This window comes from Erithacus rubecula (assembly GCF_903797595.1).
Source record: "Erithacus rubecula genome assembly, chromosome: 3".
NCBI classification, from domain to species: Eukaryota; Metazoa; Chordata; class Aves; order Passeriformes; family Muscicapidae; genus Erithacus; species Erithacus rubecula.
The window spans coordinates 21684681-21711895 of record NC_136689.1 but is presented as its reverse complement, the minus strand read 5'-3'; the positions used below and the strand labels follow the sequence as shown (position 1 = coordinate 21711895).

Sequence of the window (27215 nt, the reverse complement as noted above, 5' to 3'; positions counted from 1 at the left end):
ATTCAAATACATACTGCCAAGTCAAACATCACAGTTTTGATGAATTCTCTAAATGCATGAGAGCAGGCACCAATAAGAAACTCTGAGTTGAACATAAGAAACATTTTTTTTTTCTTCATTTTTATGAAGACCTAAAATACTCAACTGGCTTCTTTGACTCTCTGCCCCAGCTGCAGAACAGGCACTCACCACACTGCTCCCAGCAGCAGGCAGAGAACACTTGGTCATCCAAAGGACTGTCTTTTATCCTAAGTGCCAGTGCAAACAAACCAAACAAATCTAAGTAAATACACACTAGACAAACACAGAGACTGCAGAAGTCAAGACCATTTTTAACACCACTGCACCATCACCCCAGGTTATAATGCAGTAATCAGCAAAAAACAACAGCTTCTGTAATCACACTTTTGTGCATCCCAGTGCCACTTTTTGCCTTCTATATTAGAATAATGAGAGGAGGGACTTCAGCCAATTTTTTTCTTTTTTTTTCTATCATCCGGATCTTAATGAAGTTTATGTCCCTGCTTGTTGTTAAATTGCACAGATTAGTAACACATGAGTAAAATAAATACAATCCTTCACATGATTACATTTTAAATTACCACATCTGAGAGGGAAAGCCCAAACAACATGCACTTGGCATGTATGGAACATTTGCTGCTCAGGTTTGAAGGCTGGACTTCTGTTCAAAAGCCTCTACCTCTTCAGCCAAAGAAATAATTTATTCAGCTGGATGCCATTACAGATATTTCTCAATGGGAGAATGTACCTTCTAACACTGTATGAATACAGTGACAATGAAATACAAGAACATAGAATTGTCTAGAATTATTACTTCTGTTCATCAAATGCTTCTGAACCTGTGGCCCTGATGCTGCACAGATGCCAAGGATGCAAAGGTATGCACATGCAGACTGCAACCCTGCACATCTCCACCCTGACATTTAGACTCTGCCAACCAGGTATCTTAAAGGGTTTTATGTATTGCCAAATGCCTATGAATGTGGCTGATCTGTGCAGTTGTGGGGAAAAGGACACTTCATTTAACCTCATCTGGAGTATATCCCATTCATCTCAGCACTGTTTAGCTCAGACACCAGTTTGCAGCTGCCTACATTTATAATGTGTTCCTATCAGGTGCTTAATACCTATCCAAATCCTACTGCTGACATAATTTTAGTAGTTAATCAATCAAGCCTAAATGTTCCCAAGTTCAAAACCAGCAGCTGCTGTGGGCTGACACAGATCCAGCGATGAGCAGTTGGTTCAGGATTATGTACCCCATTCACCTCCACGTCTAAGGATGCCATGGTGCCATGCTGCAAGGCTCTCAGCACCATTTTTCTCCACCAATTAATTAGCTCATCAACTGAAGACAGCTCAGGGGACATGGGATTGAAAATCTACCATCAACATAAACTACTTTTCCTAGCAATCACTGGTGGAGACAATAAACGGCCTTGCCAAAACACAGTGTGTATCCCAATGCTATTTGAATACATTACCCTCCAAACAGGAATGAGAAACAGATCATTTGATTAGCTTGATCTAGGTAGGGGAACACTGTCTACAACCCCACCACCTACAACTCACAGCACAGACCAGGACTGCCATCAAATATTGGGGTTTTTTGAAAGACAGCAGTTTGATTCTACTTGCCTTAGTAACACAGTATCAGTATTACTTTAGTCTTTTAAAAAGGCATTGATTTGATGCATTATGTGCTTGAAAGACACACAACACCACAATCACAAGAACACCTTTTTCAAAGAAACTTTTTATAAAGCAATAGCAGCTCCATTTTGCTCAATCCTTGCAAGCAACTCAGAGGCAATTGCTTTGGACAGCAGAACAGCAACCTCTGGCATGACTCCCACCAGCTGCCTCCATTCACATGTAAACCACAAAGGTTGGAAGATATTTTTCCTTAGAGACTTCTCCATGAATGGTATGACATGATTCAGAAAGGAAAAACCCAAAGAGATGTGCTATTAAAAGCCTCTCTACACATTCCCAACTCATAACTCAGTTTCCCTGTGTTCTCCATCATTTCCCTCTCCTGATTCTACACTGCCAGGCTAGACACTTTCTTTTTTCTTTTTTTTTTTTTTTTTTTTAATTCCTCCTACTCTGCTTTATGTCCTCTGTGCTGGACAGGAGGCTTTGTCCTATTTGTTTTCCAACATGCTGAGCACAGCTATAGGAGAATCTGCTTATTGCCTCCAAGTATTGTTCACTGATGGATGAAATAAAGAATAGTGTCTTGCTCCTTCTCTTTCCCACACTTTATAACTTAGCAATGCAAAACAGAGTCTTTACATCAAAAAATAAAGCATTTCTTCTTTTTAGAGGGGTCTTGGTAATGCTACAAAACTGAAGGAAGTGACAGTAAATATCATCAATCTTAGATTTTCTCTGGCATCTTTCTGTCACATAGAGTTTATTTGTACAGTCTGCAGAACTACTTTGGCAAAAGTTTTACTTTCTGAGCATGCTGAGCTCACTTCAGATGGCTGACATTCCCCTGAAGAGCCAGGGAAGAAAGAAAAGAAACATCTTGGGACTTCCCACTTCCTCTCAGCAAGACCCTGTCCCAAACTTCCTGCCCTCAAAAATATGTAACCACTATATTCTGTGTACTTTACAGTGATAGAAAATCTGCCTTCCCAGTTAAAAAAAAAATGGATATTTGTGCTTAAAGGGGAAGAATGAGCAAGAGCAAGACAAAATTTTTCAAAAAACATTTCAAGTACCACTTTTAAAAGCTCAGTTTTGTAACTATTCCATTCCTTTCCATTACTTGCTTTTGACATACAAATACAAATGTTATTGATGAAAGTAAAACAGAAAATTTATATATACATAAAATATATATAACTTATATATATTCTATAAAGCACTTAAAGCTAAAAAGACTTCAGAAAGCCAAAGTAACTATCTCCCCTCATCAGATGTACCAGAGACAAGCTCTCAGGACCACAGCTAGTAGGAAATTACACTGGTAAAGTGGCATATGCTTACTCTCTTTTCCTTGAATCTCATGCCACAAAATATAATGAAAGCAACTTCAATTTATATTGACTAAATTAGCTAAGAAGACACAGACAGCATTGATTACCAAACTGCTGATAGAATTTATAGTTATGTTGATAAACTAATTTACTCACAGTAAGTTATTAAACTACTACCTCACATCACACTTTGAAAACTAATGAACTTTTCCAGGTATTTGACCATGAAGACCATTTTCTCTAATACTAGACTCTGAATTGCCTGGAAGTCACCAACACACGTGCCCCTCTCAACTTTTATTTGATCTTGAAAGGGATCAGATTTTCCTGCCTGATTAGAAAACTCCACATGGGTTCAGATTTCATTTCTGAGGGGCAAGACATCTTTTCCTTAAGCACCAACATTAATTCATCCAGATACCTTCTCACACCTGTACTATGTATACACTACTGAATAAAGATGCCAACAAACCTGCAGAAACAACCCTGCTGCAATGGCTAACTTTAACACAGAGATTTCTGATTATTCATGCATGTTTTGAAATTTGTTTAAACTCCCTTTGGGGCAGAGGTTCTTCAAATACAGCCAGCATTTCTTTCTCATTAATTAATCGGAGCTATTTTTTACTTCAATATTATTTGAATAGCAAATGTTGAAATGCATATGAAATGAGTTACCTTACCAAGACACAGAAATTCCTGCTCTTCTTTCTAGTGCACTGAACAGAAATTTGCTCAACTGCAGCTCCCAAATGAGACAACTCACAACATTAAAATACTTGAAGGAATAAATCACAATAGTAGATGGAGTGCTGATATTGTTATATCATATTCAGAGCTTCAAGTTAAAAACCGAATTTCTAGATCAAATCACATTTTTTAAGTACTTAATCACTTTTCAACGTAACTTTTCCAGGTACACTTAATAGAACCTTTCCTAACTTTCTCTGCTTTTCCCACTTTTTACCTTGAGGATGATAAAATTCTAATTCACTTCACCGGAAAGCCTTATTTTCAAGAAACAGATGATATTTCAGTAGACTGCACCCAATCTAGGTTCTGTTTGAATTACTTCATCTTCTTGTATTTCGGTTAACTGTCTGAAGAGGAGGCAGTCCATCCTCCCAAGTGACTCTCCAAGTTTCTGTTTGCCAGCATGATCATCTAACCCCTCTAACTCAACCTGTAGATCCTGACCCTTCAACTGAAGGCATCTGAAGCTATCTGTGGCCTTCCCCATTCTCTATACAGCTTTCCTTTCCTTTCCTTTCCTTTCCTTTCCTTTCCTTTCCTTTCCTTTCCTTTCCTTTCCTTTCCTTTCCCTTTCCCTTTCCCTTTCCCTTTCCCTTTCCCTTTCCCTTTCCCTTTCCCTTTCCCTTTCCCTTTCCCTTTCCCTTTCCCTTTCCCTTTCCCTTTCCCTTTCCCTTTCCCTTTCCCCTTGTATCCCTGGCAGATGTTTCTAAGCAATGCACTCTCATTTCCCCTTTATGGCACTCTCCCTCAATGGCTTTGTGCATGTTCTTTAGCCAGTCTCTGTTGAATGCAATTCATTCAGCACATTAGAATCGGATGGGAAAACAGGCAGATATGAGAGTAAGACATGAGATGCCTTTATGCCAGAAGGCATGAATGGATCAACTGTTTCTTTTTTGATCTGTAAACAACTACAGAGGTCCTGGACAATGCATCTTTGCTAGACACATTGACATGAAAGGAAACTGGGATGCTGTTCCTGATGCTTTCAGTGTCCTGAGACTTTTCCTCCAGACTGCCCTCTCTCAGCAAGGAAATTCCACGAAGATGTAGATTAAAATACCACATACCACTCATGCTAAGAAAACCAGATAAACGAAGATAAGATCCAACAAACTTCCAAGTCACATCATGAAACGCAATCTAAAGGTGTGATCAGGATATAAAAATTCATACACTCATCTGTCATGACATCAGTATACTCCTTTCCTTTTAATATCAAATGTATTAAGAAATAGCAGTTATTATCAGAAGTTTCCGGGTGTCACCAGACAGTTTGCTATCATTATTCACTTAACAGTAACAGCAGAAAACATTCCTTTCATAAAACCCAGTTGTTCCCAGGTGCCCTTAGAGCCATCAGAGCAGGAGCTCCAGCCTCTAGAGTACTGCAAAGTCAAGGTTAATGCCCTCCCAGAGCATTTAAGTACTGCTGTTTGTAGCAACCTAAACTGAACCTTACAAGGCACTGTGTGCTGCCCCTGGCTGCCTGCAGTTAATTTTCCTCATAGCAGCACATCTGATCCTGTTTGTGTTTATGACCAAAGCAGTACAGGTAACACAGCAATGTTTCTGCTGCCTCTGGTGCTTGCACAGACTCAAGACCTTCCTTCTCTGCCCCTCACACTGCCCCCATGACATGGGCTGAGGGTGGGCAAGAGCTTCAGCTGGGCAAGGACACAGCTAGGACAGCCAAGTGCCCAAAGGGATATTCTGTGACACACAACATGATGACCAGCCATAAAAACTGGGGGTTTGAACTTTCCAGAGTAGCTGCTGCTCAGAGACTGGTTGGGATTACTCTACCTGTGGGAGGTGGTAAGTGGCTGTCTTTACATCACTTTTGGGTTTTCTTCCCTTTACTCAATAAATAGTCTTTATCTCAGCTGACAAGGTTTTCTTGCTTTTACTTTTCCAATTCTTATCCCACTACAAAGGAGCAGGAGAGGGAGGGTGGGAGGGAGGGGCTGGCAGGTGTTTCATTGCTGTCTGGGTTAAACCCACCACATAAGGTATTGACAAAAAAGCTCTAATGTAAATACTTGTGAAATATGAAGTTATCATGCTGCTTAAAATGTATGTCTGTTACAGACTTATACACCCATCACTTGCTGAAATGAAATAGCAGAGATATTTAATACAACTGAAATATCAACTGGGCATATTTGAGAATATAAAGAGCTTCTGTATTATAAAGTACTTTCAGAATCCTCATCTTTAGGGTTTAGAACCCTGGATTACCATGAAATATCTCTGTGAATGGAAGCTGTTGTACAGAGCACTTTTAGGAAGTGCTGCAGGTACTTTAAATAGAATTTACTAATTAAATAACCAGGGACAAAACACACCAAGTCTAGTACTTCTTCCCAATAACACTGTAACTACAGTTTCTGTTACACAAACATGGGCTGAAAGCGTAAGTTTTAAGTTTTCTGTGGAAAGAGGCTGCATGCCAACAGAAGTGTACATCCTATTCTTTTCTTATTTTACCTTTACTTTTGGAAGGAAAAAAAAAAGTCCTTATAAAGGAGAGAACATTGGCTAATATTCTGGGCTTATGTATTTCTTTAAATTCAGAGCAGAACTACAACCCCTCCAGCATCCCTTGTTTTCTAGGTATTTTCAATGAAACTATTTTCTTAAATATTCAAATGAGAGACTAGACAAAACAACCTACTGAGGTTTCTTTCAACTTAAGTATTTTCTTTCAGATTAACTTTTTGTATTCCACTTTTCTGTACAGAGGTGTTCTATTGCATATTTATGAACCCATGGAAATGTTGAAGTTTAATGGCAGGGCTGTCAGACCCCAAACAACAGGAAGTGCAAACTGTACCAGCACTGCAAAAACTCTACAAAGTGGAAATAAAAAACAATGTTCTCATTAAAAAATAAAAAAAAGAAAAGAAGAAAATACTAATTAGACACAAGCAGTACTCTGAAGTACAAGCACCAACACAACAAAAAAGGAAATGAAACTGTTTCCACAAAAATAGACATACAAAGCAGAAAAACGAAGCTGGCACATACAATAGCCTGTGGTATATTACTATGAGAGCTACAAGGAAGATAAGTGAACTCTTGTACACAAAAGATTGTGAAATACAGATGATGATAAGCACAACTTTAAAAAATATGTCAAAAGTCATACATAATCTTTATTAAATATAAAGCATTATCATGCATTTAGTCAAGAAATAAAAAAATACAAAAAATTATGCCAGTCAAAAATTTTCCACTTTTTTTGCAGAAGCATTATGGTTTCTGGAAAGATGCCATTAAGAAAGGATTTTTCAGAACCAAAATTGGACTTACCTGTTGACTCATCTCTATAAAAGAGAATATTATCTAGTGATCACAAAACACAGCTGGGCTGTGTGATACACATGCTGAAACACTATGTCTAGAGTGGGCTGGATCTTCTTTAAGAAGAGGAGAGATGGCCTTTCATCTCTTACAGACACAAAAGGGATCTGAAATCTCAGTATTTTGAAGAATAGATAAAATACTTTTTTTGAGCTGGGAAATAAACAAGGCACACTACACTCCTTCAGTAAAAGAGCCTTTACTCACAACTCTTCCCTGCTGTTAAACGGAAGAACACGTGAACATATACACAAGAAAAATGCCCAGAGATATCCAAACTTGCAGGAAACAGAATACAAACAAATTAAAGCAACAAGTCCCTGTAGTCTCATTTGGAAATACTGCACAGGAAATCCAAGTCGTAAGGTGAAACTATTCTGACTAGGAATGCAAATAGAAACCAAATAGAAAACAGTTCAGTTGTAAGTTATTTTAAAATATTTAAGAATTCAAGAAGGAAGAAAGAAGAAACTTCATAATAAAACACTTGCTTTTCATTAGCATTTTTGTGAAGTTTGTAAGATCTCTGGGGAATGTGTTGCCTGAATATGAAGTCATGTTTTAAATACTGTAAGTAGTAAGACATCTTCCCCTCCCTAGAAAATACACAGATCTTTCACTACAGACCAGTTTTCCTTCACTATTCTTCTCTTTACTCTCTCCATTCTGTTCTACAATGCATTTGTCAGCAGCTCCAGCTCTCTTCTAAAAAACAACTAATTTCTGCAAAAAGAATTATTTTCTTCTCTTCATTTATGCCAGGCATTTAAGTAAAATAAATCAGAAACTGTAAAAGATGAACCAATACAAAGCCAAGACTACACCTGGAGTTTTGCCAGCAAAAGTAGCATTGTTTAACAAAATTACCCCTAAGAAACATTGCCATGTCACTGTGGTTTTTATGCGCCCTTAGCTCCAAACATAAAAATGCCAATACTGGATGAAACCACTCAGACAGCTTTCTCTGTCTCTCAATAGATAAGCTCTGTGGTTTCTGCTGGGGGAGTGCACGTACCCTTTCAGTGAGAGTCACCTCCAGATGTTTTCCACTTGTCCCCTCCTCCAACATGTGCTCTGCTGCCCCCAGCCATGCTTCACTGTCCCACATCTTGGGGACAAACTCACCCCCAGCCCTGCCAAGGCTTTTACCAGTCCTGAAGCACCTTTACTGCAGGAAGGCAGAGACAGCAACACAAGGTCAGGTCAGTGGAGCTCTCCACAGAAAACTTCCTTCTCTGCCTAATTCATTTTCACTCAGCTTGTCCACATCACACATAGTTGTGTGTATCTGTCATAATTCTCCTTGGTGGTCTTTTCCAGGCTTAACAATCCTACTGTATTTGCTTTCTCCTTACAACACACTGTCCCATCACTGCCCTACTTGGGTTGTCCAGTTCCAGCAAAGCCCTTCCAAGAAGGATTCCAGAGACCACCTTGAGAGATTGCCAAAGAAAACAGTGACACCTTCTGTAAAGGCATGCAAAGGAAGAAACATCCTTGGCTCCCTCTGCTATCACCTCCCCAAGTCCTTCAAAGTGTCAAGTTAAAACCAGAGGAGGAGCATGTCTATCATTAGAAAAGCTGAGGACACACTAGCAGCATAGCTGTTAGCCTCCTCTCCCAAATCCCTCTGGTTAGCATGAGGGAAATCATCCAGTAAAGATGGTAAAGTTTGTACACAACAGGTATAACAAATAAAGACAGGATTCAGTGAGCAAGTAAAGACCCAACCTGCCTAACATGAACATACATAGTGTCAATACATTGTGCTAGAGACAGAAATTAATTTACTCTGTATTTGCATTCATGTTTGGATGCAACTGCTTTGTATAGCCTTAGAATAAATACCAAATTTCCCCTTAAACTTGCAAGCAGATTTGTGTTTATTACCTTAAAAGATTGAAAGTCATTATGAATATTTATAATATCCTTTGCTACTTCTTGAACATTACTTCTTAAAACCAGCCAAATTTTTAAAGTTATATATAGTCAAATATAAATGCAGCATAAGTTAGAAAACTCATTTTCTTAGAAGAAACCTAAAGAAGAGCTCATCTGTTCATATTAAAGCATAACATAACAGGACTCAGTAGTGGGGGAGAAAAAATGATGGAGGGAGACACCTATGCATGCATCAAAGCTTTACTTTAATAATAGAAAACAAATAAGCATCAGGCTGAAGCAGCATTGAATAGAGACCTCATAAGGAAAACTCAAATATGGAAGAATTTTAATTTTCTCTCCCAAGTTTTTTGTAACACACTTTTTTTCTTCCAAAAGAACTAAACTAAACCTGAAAGACCAGTTTATATACCTGCTGCAGCTGCAAGGGACAAAAAAATTTATGGCATGATTTGTACATTGTCATGTTAATCACTTCTGCACTTTTTGTCAGCAATCAGTCAAGGCTGCTAACATTTACCTGAGCAATAACCATTGTATTCAACAAGAAAAAATTACTACCTTGTGCCCATTTTTCTTATTAAGTATTGTTTTACAAATTAAGGCTTTGATTCTACGAGTACACACATTTTTGATGAGTTCATGTATTTCCCTGCAAGCCTGTGAGGCCCTCAGGACAAGAGCACTTCATGCTTTGCAAAAGCTTTACTGAGAATTTAGGAACCATATAGCAAAGTCTTCTTCAGTAAAATAATATGAATCCAACTGAGAAATGCATGGTCAATAAAACTGCTTATTAAACCTGTTTATTAAAAGGCATTTAACATGATGACCCCATCTAGGTTACCAGAACAGTAGGTTTTTGAAATGTGTTTTTGTGATCAAATTTAAGAGATTTATCAGTCTACCTGGAAAGGGAGAAAAATAACAGACACAGCAGAAGATTAAAGAGGATAACAGAAAACACAGGGAATGATAATTTGAGGACTTTAATATTTAGGCCCTGCCCATATCTTCCTAAGTAATAAAAAACAAAACAGTAATCAATACTCATTTTCAAATCCAGAGTAAACAGTAGGTTTATTGCTCACAATAATTCTAGAGAGAGCTTTATGATGTTTTCAGTGGCACAGGACATTAATTAGAAATGTCAAAATGCACATCAGCATTGGTGCTTTGTTCTCCATCTGTCTCAGTTGTTAACTTTGAGCATTAAGACAAAAAAAACCCAAAAATCAAACAACAAAAAAAAAATCTTCTTAATTGACCACAATTCACTAACCCATAGCTGATTTTTCATTATGAGTTTTGGGATTAATTTTTTAGTATTTTACACACTAATTAACTAGTTTGGGAGAAAACCCTCTCCAGGGGACCATTAATTAATTACAGATATATTGTTTATTAATGCATATTTTTCTTTTCCAAAACTGTGCAGCAAGAGTGAACATAATTTAATCTCTTCTCTTAAAAACTTAAATTAATAATAAATCTGTTTTACTGCCCTTTTAATTATAGCCCAGTTTTAAAGCATCCCCTACCTTGATCAAGCAGGAGCCTAAGGGTACCATTTTCCAGCATAATGAGCAGAATCTTTTGAACTATTCCACTGAAGAAGTTTGGTACTCAGGACAGAGCTTCAAGAACCAATTCTGCAAGATGCACGTCATCCTGCTATTGCAAAATGGCAGCAATTCCAAAAAGGCAAGCTAATATAAGGCAGTTCAGCTCTTAAAGGGTAAACTGACAAAAAGAAAGGAGTAAAATAGTAAAATATGTAATCATGTGCCAGTCTTAGGCAGAAAAATTAAATAAAGGTACACCATTCTTTCAAAACTAGAGGTCATTCAGCTGTGCTTTGTTGATGTTGACAGCAATTTTACCCATAAGCAAAGAGCATATGGGTATAATACAGCCTTTTAAAATTAAGAATACAGCCCTATTATAATCAAGTCACAGACCCTTTCCTAGAAATCAAGCATTAGACCCAAAGTGTTAAAACCAAAATTACAACCAGGAGTCCTGCTGACAACTGGTGCAATGAAATGAGTAATTCTGGCCAGACTCTGGTTCCCCAGCTTTTTTTTTTTTTTCCACAGGATATTTCTTAATGCTAATGCCAATTCCAAAAGTGGAAACATTTCAGGAACAAGTCTATAAGCACAGCAATTCACCATAAGAAGCACTTAAAGGCCACACTTCAGAACAAGAATTGAGAGGTTTCAACAGCCTGCATTTGCTCCACATAATCCATATAAAGTTAGAAACACATCTAAGGAAGAAGTAAATGTGAAAACTAAGGTAAAAAAAATGCACAGAGCAGTAGTAAGTGTCATGGGATACTTCTCCTAGGTTTATGGAGGAAGAACTACACATTAAGAAAAGAATCTCCCTTCCCACCCTACTGCCTAGACCCACTAATAACCAGAAAAAATTCTTCACTTTTCTCTAATGCTGTCCCTCTTCAGCCTTCCCAGTGTCCTTTACAAAGGAATACTCAGACAGGGTATTTGAAAAAGCTCATTTTTGCTCTGATGCTTTTGGCAGCAAATATTTCCTCTTCCCAGATAAATCAATCTGGAGTCTCAAAATGACTGCATTTGCTCCAAAGGGATAATTCCAGGCAAAAGATACTTTATTTCTGTTGGAAGCACGTGGCTCTTTTAAAGGTTCATAAATACAGGTGATTTCCATGTGTAACTTATTTCCTCAGAGCCTCTTGTTTTTGAAAATAACCTCATGAAAAAGCAGGCAGAAGAGAAGCTTAAATACACATATTATGCATGTTAATAAAAACAAACAGCACAAGAGCCCCCTTTTTAGTAATTCCTAATGGAAACAGTTGATAAGAGGTAAAGCTGCAGATTCTTGTAAGTGGAAAAAAATTCAAATCTTAGCAATAATCTCTGTGTTTCTTGCTCTGGAGTACCAAGTGTTGGGATTTGGGAGGGAAAGAAACAGACTTTTCCAGATTGGAAGGATGAACAGAGGATAGGAATGAGTTACTAAAGGTAAACATTTTATTACAGATGTTTTTAGAGAATCTTCACTGTTATATTTCTTCTAAGTTTTTATAAACAAGTGGCTTAAAGAGTATTTCTTACAGTCTTTATAGTACTTGGACCTAAATTATTTGCAATGTACCATATGGAATCCCAGATGAAGCAAATCACTTCCCCTTACAGAAACAATTAGAATATAATAGGTGATCACATATGACAAAACTAACAATAAATCAATTGCATGTGACACAGGCACTGCAAAAAGCTTGCAAAAAATGCAGAAAGAAGGCAGCCTGTAAAAAAGTTCCCAAGTCACAGGATGGTGGAGATTGGAAGGCTCCTCTGCAGGTCATCTGGTCCAACCCATCTGCTCAAGCAGGGCCACCTAAACCACAGTGCACAGGATGGGCAGGCTGTCCAGATGGCTGCTCCACAGATGGTGACTCCACAACCTTAATGACAACCTTCCCTTTCTGTGAGGTCACTCTCACAGTACAAATGTGTTCCCTGATGTTCAGGTTTCCAGTTCCCAGTCTCAGTTTATGCCACTGCCTCTGGTCCTGTCACACAGCTCCACTGAGAAGAGCATGACTTTGCCTCCTGCACACCCTCCCTTCAGGCACAGGCAAGATTCCCCACTGCACCTTCTCTGAACAGTCCCAGCTCTCTGTCATTCCTCACAGGAGAGATGCTCCAGTCCCTTAATCACTTCAGTGGCCCTTTTTCATGTGTCTCTTGCACTGAGGAACCCAGAACTACCTGAATGGCAGGTGTGGCCTCATCAGTGCTGAGTGGAAGGGAGGCACCACCTCCCCTTCACCTGCTGGGAACACTCCCAGTGCACCCCAGGGTACCAGCACCCACCTTTGCAGCAAGGGCACATTGCAAGCTCACATTCAGCTTCATGTCCACCAGGACCCCCCTTTCTGCAAAGCTCAGTTCTCAACATAATAGGTTTTAATAAACAGTGTGGTCTGAACTTGGAGACTGAGTCCCTTTTTTAACTCCAGGCAAAATTCCATCTTGGACCCAGCAAAAGGCCATGGTGAGTAACACGAGGTTTATTTTCGATGTTGTTTTCTTTCAGAGTGGCTCATACAGTTGCTGACACACCATGAGTGCAAGTTACATGGTCCTGAGGCAAAATGGTGAACTTGTGAATGATGGGTTTAATCTAATTTCTTTCTGATTAATTATCTATTTGAAATCTTAAAAGTCTAAGAAGCAAACTCAGATTAAAACTAACATATTCCAGTTGAAAATCTCCTATTCCATCTATGCTCTTTGCACCAGGAAAAAACTTGCATTTTCCATTTTTTGCCTTCCTCTCCAAGAAGCTTTCTCTCTGATTTTTTCACAAGCAATAGAAACTGGAGAAGGAAGATAAGCATGACATTCTTCCAAATCTTAACAATAAAATAAACCCCAATTCACATAGGCTTCCAAGATAAGGATCCACTGACAGGATCCACTTACATCTGCTCCATAGTCTTGCATCACCAGTGAGCCCCAGCAGCCTCTTGAAATCACCTCAGCAGTGTTAAATGCACTCATGAGCTCTGCTGGGTCCCAGGGGAATAGGTTCACACTGGTGTATCCTCTCTGAAGCTTAACTGACCAAAATGAAACATCACTTTGATTGTAAAAGTCTACATCATTTCTGCCCCACCTGTGGATGAATGAAATAATTAGTGCTGGGAATAAACCTGCCAGAACCTCTCAGTTAGAACACTGTCAAAATTATTGTGTAAGACAGAACTCTAAGAAAAGGATTCTTGTGTCCCACAACAGTATTTGTTCAAATATGGTAGAATTTTCCTCCATAACTTTTTTTTTACTTTTGAAGAAACAATATATCATAGCTTTGTGTTGTTGAATATCATCACAGCCTGAGCCCATTGTCTGTATGTCCATATAAAATGCATGACTAAGCATTCTCCCCACATCACTGAAAAAAACTTTTCTTAAGATATTAAAAAAATATATGCAATCTAACTCATGACTGCTTAGTTACTGCAAACTTTCTCTCAAAGATAAAAATTCCATTTTCTTACTGATTTGAACAGAAAAATTCCTGATGTGCTACAGCATATCTTTTTGAAGGGAAAGCAAATTAGGCATCTTCCTCTTCTCTGAGCTTCTGTCATGATTTGATGATGGCCAGACAAATCACATTTAACTGAGTCACACCCGAGTAATAACTAACTAAATAAGTGGGAAAAAAAAAAACAAACAACAACTCAAGTATTTCCCCAGATGCTGTCCTCTAGTTTCTGGAATTCTGTGCATCTCCAAGGTCATCAGGAGATGCATCTAACAAACATCCTGTTTGTATCTGGTTCCTCTCTGTGCATAAAGAGCTAAAATAAATCATCACTGTTTTTTGCTTTCTTTGTTTAAACAAAAAAAAACTTTTTTCCCCTCCAAACCAAGCAAACCTGCAGTCATGAGAGATTTCCCACATCTGAACAAGCCAGGACGTGGTAAGAATTATAATGAATTTGACAAATGGAACTGGCATCATTCTTTGCATGGATAAGCTAAAAAACCTTTTTCTGAGCAAGCATGGATTGCTATTTTAACTGTAGAGCTGCATCAGTAATTGGCATCAACAAAGGAGAGCAGGTTGGAGATCATCTAATAAATCTGTCTGTTTAGAAGGCCAATAAATAAATGAAAGCTACCAACCCACATTTTGTGTGGCTTCTGCCAGCACCAGCAGCCTCCAGCAGCCTGCAGGTCCTCTCCTCTCCTCTCCTCTCCTCTCCTCTCCTCTCCTCTCCTCTCCTCTCCTCTCCCTCTCCTCTCCTCTCCTCCCTCCTCTCCTCTCCTCTCCTCTCCTCTCCTCTCCTCTCCTCTCCTCTCCTCCTCTCCTCTCCTCTCCTCTCCTCTCCTCTCCTCTCCTCTCCTCTCCTCTCCTCTCCTCTCCTCTCCTCTCCTCTCCTCTCCTCTCCTCTCCTCTCCTCTCCTCTCCTCTCCTCTCCTCTCCTCTCCTCTCCTCTCCTCTCCTCTCCTCTCACCCTGGCTGTGCTTCCCTGCAGCTGACTCAACAACTGGCAAGGACTCCAGAACATCCTTGTCACCACGGACAAGGTGACAGCTTAAGAACAGGACAAACTGCATAAAGGCATGCAGTGAAAGTAGATGACTACACTGAGCCTATAAATGAAAAGAAGCACAAACAGGAAAGAAAAAAGAGCAAACCAAAGAAGCATATCTGTGCCTAAGAGCTAACCAACAACTACAGGCACTGTATGTGAACTGTGATGCTGCTTTTGTCATCATACTGGTTAAAGAAAATAACTAAATTGAAACCAGAAATTGTTATTATAGAGGACCACCAATTACAAAAGATAAAGAAAAGGATGGACATATTGGTCTCATGGGGGGATGGGATAGATGTGTGCATAGGTAGTTTCCAAAAAAAAGAAAAAAACAAACAAAACCATCAAACTTAATAGAACTTCCAAATAAAGCAACAAGTGAAGAATTTGTTTCTCTGTCCAATAGCAACAATAGCTGTTAATGCAGAGATAAAGATAAAAATAATTAATGATTAAGCTCTCTACGAATTTCAATATGTTTTCCTTCTAACAGTACAGAAGGGAAAAATTCTTCACCTGAGACACTATTTAAGAAACATCCTCTGTACTACTTCTTACAACATACTTGGGATAATGAAAAGTCCAGATCTCAAAGCTGAAGGGCATATCTGACCCAACTAATCACAGTATGTGACCTCAGACAAATTCCTTCAGTGCTGAATTTTCAAGACAGACGACAGAAAACAAGTCCAAGAACAGTATGAAGCCACCCTCAGGTACAGTTTCAGTGTCACTGTGTCTGAGTCTCAATGTGCATCTCAGTGGAGAAAAAGGAAGATAAAGATCCATTTAAAAAATGATCCTGAGCATGACTGTGTATAATAATCATCCACTGGCAACAAGAAGTTTTCCCTCCCTAAAAGAAACAGGAAGATTCCTCTAACACATATGTGTGGAAGAACAACTTTTGAACATGTGAGCTATCAAAGAAGTTCATCTACAAAGAAAAGCCCTGCTGAGTGCATGGCAATAAGAAAAATATTTCAAGCCATTGGATTTCCTGGGCTGGCACATCAGTGAACATCTCTAAAGCTAGTAATGTTTTTATTTCTCAACCCTGAAATAGGTGAACACCTGGATTCTAGCAAAAAACTTAATTCAAATGAAGTAATAACCTGAGAGGGCCTCAAACTCAATCAATTCCAATTGTTACTTAGAATTGGCATTATATGCTCTCTCAGCAGTCCTGCTTCCATCATTTAAGTTTTCAGCACCATTCACACTTATTTTTACTTATTAAATTACTTCCAATATTTAAAATTTAAATAACCTGTAATATTCAAGTTTGAATTTTTAAACCTGATAACGAAAAATTCCATACCTGAAACAAACATAACAGAATCTGACTCAACTGGCTTAGAAGCAGAAAAGTTTGCTGGAAGAGGGAAAAGATATATTCCAGAATATATAGAAAAAGAAGTATAAGGCAATAACAATTTCTTTAAACCTTAATATCATCAAAATGACATTGTTTTGTGCACATAAAATCCATTTCAAATAAGCCTGTAATCTCCTTTTTCTTATCCCTTCCAAATAATTGACAAGAGATGTCAATTGACTCAGAACTTTGATTACTATGGATGGGATCCTGCAAATATATGGTTGTCAGCAATATTGTGACACACAGCAGACAAGGCAGCATACATGCAAAATTTCTCAGAAAAGCTAAAATGTAGACAGAGATAATTTTCATTTAGATCCCTTCATGAGAAGATTTAGATACAGTTATGTCTGTTCATAGTGTGGCTTCAAAGAAAAAAAGAACAAAAGCAATAATGTCTAAGTACAGAGTAGATGGAAAAGACAGACCTATCAAGGGAATGACATGATTATTTCTTGCCTCAGAATCAGAAGGCCAAGAACAAGAAGATATATATGTATGTATATATATATAAATATATATATCTATATATATATACCATATATAGCATATTGTGCTTTGCAATTCTATTTAATCTATCAATAAATTACTATATCCCATATGCCTCAAGAAAATAAACATCAGGATTTACATGTGAGCACACTTCACTAAAATAATAATAGCTTACATTCAGCCTCCACATTCCTGGAATGCATACACCTTCTCATCTGATGAGCAGAAACATCCCAAAATACACATTCACAAGTGAGAGAAGTAGGTCTGGAAATTCATCTTCATTTCACAGTGTCTCTCTGATAGCTAAAACACTTGCCTGCAGATCACAGCTGAGCTATATATGTCAGCATTTTGGCCAAATCCTCACCAGTCACTGCTGCAGACATGGATTCAGACCAAGTTCTGCTCCTTTGCTCCATCCATTTTCAAAGAAAAGTTAAGCAAAGGACACAGGCACATTAACTAGCCACATGAACCCTTCTTCTATCCTGTCTCTACAGAAGAAAAGGTAGAAAAAGGGGAGAGTAAGCAGGTTCACCTTAAATACTTAACCACTTTTCTTATGTCATGAAAATATTAAACACTTTCTCAAAGGCAAAAGGATGCACTCTCACCAAACACACCAGGCAGAACACACAACTGAACATATCAATGGCTGGGGCAAAAATTCAAACCACTGCCACCCAACAGATTTAAGGGATGTGCCAAGGTTAAAACTCTTCCACAGCTACAAAAGCAGGTTCTCAAACTTCCATCTCCTAAAGGCCAGGTCTATCCCCCAACATTAAGAACAGTTCAGAAGGGGTAGAGTCACTGCCAAGTAAACCCAAAATTTACCACATGGTCTCAGGTTTTGCTTCAAAGCCTTGAAATTGAGAAAACAATGCAGCCATATCATAGTCAGCTTTTGCTTGGTGGCTTTCCTGCCACCTCTCAATTACTTACCAGCTTGCATTGTGGTCACCCAGATCTGTTTCTGAAGTGTCTCACATCTTCCAGAACCTGAATTATTTCCATGTGCAACACAGCACAGGGAAGTGACAGGAATCCCTGATCACCATATAAATATTAGTAATTCTCTGAGAAATTATGCAAGGCTGCCCAAGAGTTGGGCTTTTTCAGGCCACCAGGAGTTTCACAGAGCAGAGTTCTTACAGAACAATGTCCCTTTTGTTCCACAGAGGCACATCTGTCCCACAGCTGATGCAACAAGAAGCTTTAGCAGAATGGCAGTTTTTGCTCTCTTCCACTCTGGCCCTTCCTTCTCAGACTCACCTGAAACACAGTTGCTAGTAATATTATCAATCTAAAGAAAACAATTTTTCCCTCTAAGCAGGTGAGAACAACTTTGTAAGAACTGAAATGCTAAAATGCTGGCACTATTCTGCTACAGATACCAGCATCACACACCAGTCCTAAGAGCCAGGACACAATTCAGATTTGTATTTTGTTGGAATGGCTTCAAAGAGACACAGCAGCAGAGACCAGTAAATCTGTTGGGCAAGCTGATGTCTGCTGCTAGGGAACCTCACAAGTGTAGGAGAGCAGTACTGGGGAAAAGAAGACAGAGATTAAGGGGTGGTAAGAACACAAACCATCTCCTGGGAAATCTCTGCCATGTACAGGCTCAGGAGACAACATCATCCCCACCCATCTTCCCTCCCAAAGGTGGCAGTCTGGAAAGATCTTTATCAGACACACAAAGATCTCCCTAACCCAAGAGGGTGGTCCTCCTGCAGGAGGCATCACATTACATTACTGAGCCTTCACCTCCCTCTTGTCACCAAAAAAACATTTGTCTGTGTCATGCATCAAGTAACACTTCAAAAGCAGCAACTGGCAATACTGAGTTGTCTTCTGTCTGAAATTGTTTCCTCTCATATGCTTTGTGACAATATATCTGAACAGACACATTGTTCCACCTTTGTACACATTTGGCAAAGTAACCTAACTACCAGATGAAGTTTTTCTGACCCAGTTCCCTGCTATTATTTAGAAAATGTTTTGACACCTATACTTTTAGTATTTTTTTCCAAATTCAGCTTTAAGGGTTTTTAATCTTTGTCATACATAAATATCTCTCTCAAGATACTTACTATAAATAAAATAATAAAATATCAGAACATTTATTTAGTGTATTATGTGCCACCTGCATTATGGCATTCAAATGCCTCTTGCTCATGCTTTACAAAGCTTTACTTTTTTCCAACTACACCCTTTCCTTTAACTGTTCAAAGTCAAAATAATCTCTACACAAAAGTTCTGATTCAGAGATGAGTATCCTCTAAACCAAGACCTTTTTCATGCCAACATCCCACAGAGGGAGTAGCCTTTTTATTTGGGGTGAGAGAGACTGTGAGAGCAAGCACATTACAGAATCAAGAATTAACTTGGCAGAACTCCCTCCCCTTTCACACACTTCCACTTCAAACACACAGAAGTTGTTCCATGAGTGAAATAAATGAAATTTGGCTTCCTCAGAGTTGGAGACTCTAAATGTAGTAAGGAGTAGATGAGTGTTTAGGATTTTGCTGAAGTCAGAGTATTCATAACACATCCAACCTCATTCTCATATGCTCACAAGAACTTGCATTTCAGCTTTTCCATCAGAGGAGATTCTTATCTCTACCCCTCAGCCAGCTCACATGCTTTTCCACAGCATTTAGGCATCTAGTGTCAGCCAGCTTCAAAGTCACTGGGTGAAGTCAGACAGCACTATGCATGCAGCAGGCACAATCACAGTATCCTAATTTCCCAAGAAAGATGGCCTTAAAAAAAAGTGCTGTTGATATCAGTAAAAATTAACACTAAAATACAGCTAAATAATAGCAATAAAACTCACTATAAGAGGCAATAATCAAATACATTCATGTTTATTTTGAGGCTGAAAATTATTTTCTTTTGATTTCATTGTGACATTGATACTAATTTATTGTGTGCATACATATGACTGAAGGTCTTAAAACATGATTTAAGTGTTCAGAGTAACCAGCAACAGAAAGACAAGAACAAACAGTTTGCGACAGTAATTTAGAAATAAATTGTAATAGCAACCAGCTAACCAAAGGAAGAGGTTACCACCAACCCTAGATGGGTTTAGTCACATCAACCCTGGATGCTATTTCAACAAATAGGCTACAATTCAGCCACTTGTTATTGGCCTGGATCACATTGTAATGAAAAATAAATCGGTACCATCATTATAAGGCAGAAACATCTGTATATATATACAGTGGTCCAAATACATCAAAGCAATCTTGCATGGCTGGAAATTATTAATCTGAACTTTGACAAACTACTGAAGCACAAATAAAATGTTCACTCAAGGAACATTTATTTGTTTTCAGAGTGCTCCTCCTCAGAGGTGTTCATTTTCTATCACGATGTTCAATGTAGATAATCAGTGCTTCCCCTAAAACAACAAAACAGATGCAAACTGTGCCAGAACCTACACCCAGAGAGTGAAACTTAGGCTGCTTTGAAAAAGAGGGCAGCTACTTTGGTGGGGAGAGGGTGGTTCAAAGTTGCCATTTTCAGAGAGTAGATAAGGCACATTTAAGGATACAAGAAGGTGCTTACTCAAAAAACTTTGAAAACAGGCAAGAACAGCCCCTCTCTCATGACACTCCCTGGCAGAGGAAACCAATCCACAAACCACTGAAAATACTGAGAACCTTCCCACTGATTTCTGCACGTACTGACACAAGCCTCTGTTTCAGTTCCCACAATGTGACCAGTATGACAGAAAGGAAGAGGCTAAAGGTTAAAAAACAAAAAACAAAACCACACGATTACTGCTTTGAATGAGAGACTAGAAAAAGTGATCTGTATCCACTCCTCTATTCATATGAGTCTCTGGAAGATGTCACACATCTTAGGAAGGTGAGCAGGCTACCCCTAAATCTATTAAATGGATTAATTCAATGTTCTCATGGACCAAAGTAAAGGTTGGCATCATTTACAGAAAACTGGCTTTTTTATTTCTCATTTAAAATTTAATCAAAGCAACATAAGAGGTATTAAAAACTGAGGTATTAAAAAGTGAGAAACCTTACACTACTCCTTCACACTCTTGTGCTCTGACCTTATGGGTAGGACTAAATACAGCAGTAAGATCCCAGAAACAATTCTACAAATAAAAATACTGTCTAACCTGTAACTTATTCACAGGATTCACTGCTCATGATTCTTCTGGTCCTTATTTATTAGATAGATTAATTTCATAACCAACAGAAAGCAATTATGTGGCACAGTTGCCTGTCATGTCTGAAATCTTAATTTTTAGTAGTTTCTCTTCAAAAGACAGACAAGTTTCTGTAGCGTTGTACATTTTTCAGCTGCTGCAAGCAATTAAAGCAGGTAGATTAAGAGCCACTGAACTGCTCAATTTATTCCCCTCAGTTCCTGAGAGACAAGCAAGCACCTCATATAGCACCTACAATATGCAGAATAAAGTGACAACCTATTCAGCTACAAATGCAGACCTTGCAGCTTAAGGAGGGCCATATTCCTCTTCATGCCACTTTCTATCCTCCATCAGAGATACCAGGTCCCTGCTGGCCAACTTCTGTCCTGGTGTTATGGTCACCACTTGAAAGGCTAAGACAGGAGTCCTTCTCCTCTACCTGCCAGAGCATAAAGTCCCCCTGCAAGTTCATCACTCTTGCTCAAGCACTGCTCCACAGGCAACCTCCCTTTGGAAAGGGAAACAGGCTGAGAAGAGATACACAGCATCTGTCAGCAGCATAAAAGAGCATCTTTTCACCAACCATACAAGGAGAATGTGCTGCTTGTTAAATGAAATTCCTGTTTCAATAGCTGACTATTTCATTTTTTGTAGCAGGAGGCCCAAAGCTGACAGCGTTTGGACAACCTGGAAAACTACTTCCTCTCTCCTCTGATCTGATATTCTCATCTGATACTCCCACTTATTGCCATCTTAACTTTCTTCAGAACTGTTTCCCTGTTGCATCAATACCACATGTACAAGCCAGCTTTTTTAAATATCCTGCTATGGTCTTAGTAGTGTTTTTCAGGATGGCCTCCTAAGACCAATATGTGCACCCACTCCTCATCTCACAGATACTGCCTTCCTTAGAAGTAGGTTATTAAATCAGGTACATTATTGCTACCAACATCTGTTTCATCTTCTGATTTGAAGGATGTTTGAAAAGAAAGGAATTAAGTGATGCCTGGTACAGCTCATTCTCTGATTCACACTTCAGGCTAGAAAATCACCAGGAACTGTGTACAATTTGAAGAGATAATAAGGACAACATAAAATCTCAACACATTTTTCTTTCTTCTAAGAAATGACACCTAAAGCTATGGATTCAATTGATGCAAATGTCACATCAAGTTCCTCCATACTTACAGGAAATAGAAGAAAATTCTTTTGTGTACCCTTCCCACTAGATGTCCCTTACTGCTTCTGCAGTAGCTCATCGCAACAATCTGTCAGATTCCACTAAAAACATATTTGAAAGATTATTTCTTCCCCAACCCCCTTGAATTTAAATAAAAATTTGCTCAAGTTGTCTCCTGTTAAAGCAGAAAATCAGGTTTAAAGAAAATAAATGCAACCTGCAGATAAACAATCCTGGGGAAGGGAAGGGGAAAGAAGAACTGCCATCTTCATATGCCAATGCTTTTTAATAGATCCTTTCAAATTCTAACTCAAGTTTAATACAAGGTATTACTACTTATTGAGAGGTTATAGCACAAATATACCACTGCAGCCTTCAGATGAAAATACTGAACAGACCAGATTTGCAAAACAAGGATTCAGTTTACTAACCACATATCTGCATATATATGCACAGGTGTAACTTTTAGGGAGGAATCAAGTTCCACGTGTGTTACAAGAGAAATAAAATAGTCAGGACTACTGCATGATGCAACAGAGCTCCTGGAAAGAGAGCCTGACCCCATGACCCTCACTCCAGACCTGAGCGGGGTCAAGGTGAGTGACACCTTTTGCAACACATGTCAGAAAACCACAAAGCATTCATATTGTTACTGATGTATTTTAGCATCAGTGTGATCAGTTTAGAAAGAGACGGAGTCTGATTTGATCCAGAATCCAGGACATTGCATCACCATTTATTTATTCTAGAATCTGGCATTACACAACAGCTATCTCACTCTATTCAGCCAAGAATTTAAGCTTACAGCAGGCAATGAAGAAGAAATGCCAGAAGTGTAACATCACATGTAAACACTTCCATTTGCTTCCAGCTATGGTGGGAGAGGGAAGTACAAGGCAAGCATTGACTACAATATCACCAGTCATCACACCAAGGTCTACCCCTCTTCCTGCAGGAACTTGCTCTGTGGGATAACTTGCACTGACCTGGAACTCTCAAGCACAAATCATGTGCAGCATATTTTACAAGTTAACTTGGGAATCATATCACAGATAGGTCAAGACTTCAAACTGATTAGACTAAATAATCAAATACCAGTTTTACCAATAGACTAGATGCTGGTTTTGTGCTGTTGGGTTGGGTTTCTTTTTAATTTCATAATAAGCATCTCTCTCAGTTGACATATTCAGCAAGTAGCCAGTGTAGCAGCACTTTACATAAAGTGCTCTCTCAGGAGTGAAGATTTCTCTCTGCCTGTTACAGTACAGGCCTACACTTACAGGAATTATCACAGGCAGAGTTCTATAAAGTGTTTTCCCTGCATGCAACCTTTCTCAGCATTGAGCAGTTCTAAATGGCCACTTCTCTTAAAACATTCAGTTGTATTAAATCCAAAAAAAAACCCCTAAGTGTTCCTTTCAGACCCTTTGACTAACAAATTATTTTGGTAGTTATTTGCAAAATGAAAATATGAGCAATATGCACATATTAATTGACATGCACATCATAACTACTATCTGTGGGTTTCTGCTAGCATCAGTGACAAATACTAAAGGCATACCTGGACTATGCAAGGTACAAAGACATTTAACCTACCTCATCAAAGTTGCTATCTTCCTTCTTCAAGGCTTTAAAATAAAAAGAAAAAATAAATTATTATCTGTACTGCATTTCAATGAACAAAAAACACCAGAAAAGAAAAAAAAAAAGAAAGAGAGCATCATTTTCCTGTTATAATAGGAAAGAACAGGCTGGTGTGAAACACAATTTTATACTCAAAATCTGAATCTGTAAATGCAATGTAGAACTTCACAGAGAGTTTCTAAGAAAGTAAATTTACATATTTATGAAAAATATCCTCTCAGGTTAAAGAAAATAAGAGTTGGTAAGGGTGAGTTTGGTTTTTTAATTTTAATTTCTAGTGAGTATGAAAACCCTTTCTGGAGAGCTTGACTGAACTTCAGAAGGGAAAAGTGTAACAAACACTTAACCATGTATTCAGTTTGTCAAGTACTAACTCTTTATGAAGTAATATGCATTGTAATAAGTTTTTTCCTTTATCTTTTTTTCTTTTATAATTTTTAGAATGACTTACACTAAAGCAGAAGAGATTTCTTTCTTACACTGTTAACAAGCAATTAATCAACAAACACAGGAAAGAAAAACAGTGCAGAAAACGTGAACTGGTGAGAAAATGAAGACACAAATAATTCTGCAGTTGCAGCAAAGATTAAGCTGATGAAAAGCTTTCTTTTAGCATACTGGATATCTTTATTGAAAGATGAAGAGAATTAATTCCTCAAAATCTGCACTGAACTGTGTCAGTCTAAAGGCACAAGACTGGTTCTTCTTCTCAACCAGACCCACGAGGGACTGCACTTGACGTGCTGCATGCTATGACCTGAAAGTGCTCTTTGTTTCCCTCTCCTGAAGAGCTAAAATTAAATAAACCATTGCATTGGTGATTGCACTGTTTCTGCTCAGTTTACATCACAAAGGTCTTCAGTTTGGGGGAGATCATCTGAACAACCACACAGCTCGTGCAGACCTGCACCAGAAGGGTCCCTGCTCATCACTCAAGCAGCACAATGTTTCTTACTCCTGCATATTTCTGCAGGAGATAAATATTTAAGCACCTAGCATGGTTGAGGATCTAGACTCCAGTAGTTCTTTTTCTCTTTTAGGTGCTCCTTCTGCCTTCAAATCACTATTAAATTTCTAAACCTCTTCCAACTCTTGTATTCAGGAGCAACTGTGTTACCAGCTCCAAAAACAAAAAACAAAACAAACAAACAAAAAAAAAAACCCAAACCAAAAAAGACCAAAACAAAAAGACCCCAGAAAACCCCCAAAACAAACAAACAAACTAAAAAAAACAAAAACCACAGCAACAACAAAAACCAACCAAACAAAACAGAAATAAAAGTAAACAAAAACCACAACAAACAAGCAAAAACAAAACAAGAGCAATGCCAAAACTGTAGAAGCTGCATCAGAGGTGGTACAGAGGCAATACCACCTGTGCTGCACCTCCAGAATCTCCACCTCCAGAATCTCCACCATGGGCAGCAAGGCACAAACCCCAGTTACCTTTGCACAGAAAAGAAGGGAATGTCCAGCATTCCTTTCCCTTTAAAATCCCATTTCTTTAGGACACAAACCATGGCTTCCCTCAAACCTCTGAAAATCACTTCTTTACAGTTACTCATCTGGGCTTCCTCCTCAGTGATAAAAACAATGAAACAAACCCAGGTTTGTTGCTGAGGAGATCTGTACACATTGTACATTTTGATAGTTAAATATATATTTTATGGTTTTGAAGGGTGATCAAAACATTTTCAGACTGCCAATCCCAAGTGCTCAAACTATGAGAAGGAAAGAGAAGGAAAGAGAAGGAAAGAGAAGGAAAGAAAAGGAAAGAGAAGGAAAGAGAAGGAAAGAGAAGGAAAGAGAAGGAAAGAGAAGGAAAGAGAAGGAAAGAGAAGGAAAGAGAAGGAAAGAGAAGGAAAGAGAAGGAAAACCCCCAACCTGTGGAACACTGTTTAAGAACAGCTTCTGATCTTCTCAATTACCATTCAGGTCACAATGCCATACAAGCTATAAATTAGTAAATGACACACCTAGGCCATCCTGACAAGCTTTTCTCCCTTTCCAAAATACAAGATTTTCACACCACCAGAACATTACAGGAATAGGCAAACAGACTGCTAAACAAAATTCACAGTGTAACAGAACAAGAAATGGGAAGATTTTGATCCAATGCCAATATCTGGCTTGTGTTTAGTTTCTACCTTTGACTAAAAGGGCTTTTAAGAATCACAAAAAGAGTATGAGAGTTCTGGACACCCATTTAATGAGATCCTGTTTAACAACAATATCAGTCTCAACAAATTCATTATATAGCATCTCCCAAAGGAAACACCAAAGCAGCATATTTTACAGAACAAACTATATTAAAAATATCTTTTTCTCCTTGATGCAATTTTTTTCCTTTTTAAACTGTTAAAAAATAGTTCTGCTGAACTTAAAAAAAATAAACTATTTACAAATGAACTTCTCATTATCTCAGGTATGTGAGCTATGTGGATGTACATCAGAGGAGATTAGCAGAGATAACCTTTGTATCAGTGAGGAGCTAGTAACAAAGCCCAGGGATGCTCAGAAAGGCCACAGATTGCTTTCAGCACACTGTGATCAATCTGGGTAATGTTTTCTCTCTTTCTTGCTTCCTTTGTAACCTGGTGTTAGTTTTTGGCTAAAGAAACTCGTAAGACAACAGGAGTTAAATGGCATGAGCTGAAGAGATCTCAAAATGATTCTGGTACTAAATGGACTTCAACAAAGGCACAGCTAAGATCTCTTCACATAACTCAAAGATGACTACTACTTTTATTAAATTATTCACTAATAATTTAATTACACAATTATAAAAGGACAAAACTAAGAACCAAACTTAATAAAGGTTTAAATGCTAAATTAAACAGTGAGTCAACAGAATCTCTAAAAGTTGGTTAACATACAGTTATGGGGTGTTCACTTATATGGTCAACACAGTCTGTATGCAAGGAAACCAAATTTTTTAAACTAATATGGATGTTCATATAAAAATGAATAGGCTGGCAGAAACTAATGAATGAAAAGAATTATGTCTATTTCTCAGATTTTTAGCAACACAAGTTCTTTATGATGTGGTAACTTTTAAGAGGGACACTCCTTTAAACAACAGAAAATTTCTGCCAGGAGAAAGGATGCCTAAGCTGCTAAGATAGTACCTTTCTCTAGAATTGGAAGTATGCAATTTCTGCAGCAAAGAGCCATTCTGTAGCACCAGAGGC

At 38.4% G+C, this 27215-nt stretch overlaps 1 protein-coding gene across 3 annotated transcripts in view; it reads right to left on the bottom strand.

Moving 5' to 3' along the window:
• CDK14 (cyclin dependent kinase 14) overlaps nt 1-27215 on the bottom strand; it is a 337412-nt gene that overhangs the window by 306891 nt on the left and 3306 nt on the right. For all 3 annotated transcript variants that reach the window (XM_079300341.1, XM_079300340.1, XM_079300342.1), the window contains exon 2: nt 23977-24008. In XM_079300341.1, the coding sequence (XP_079156467.1) occupies nt 23977-24008 (32 nt within the window). The remainder of the gene's footprint in view (nt 1-23976; nt 24009-27215) is intronic.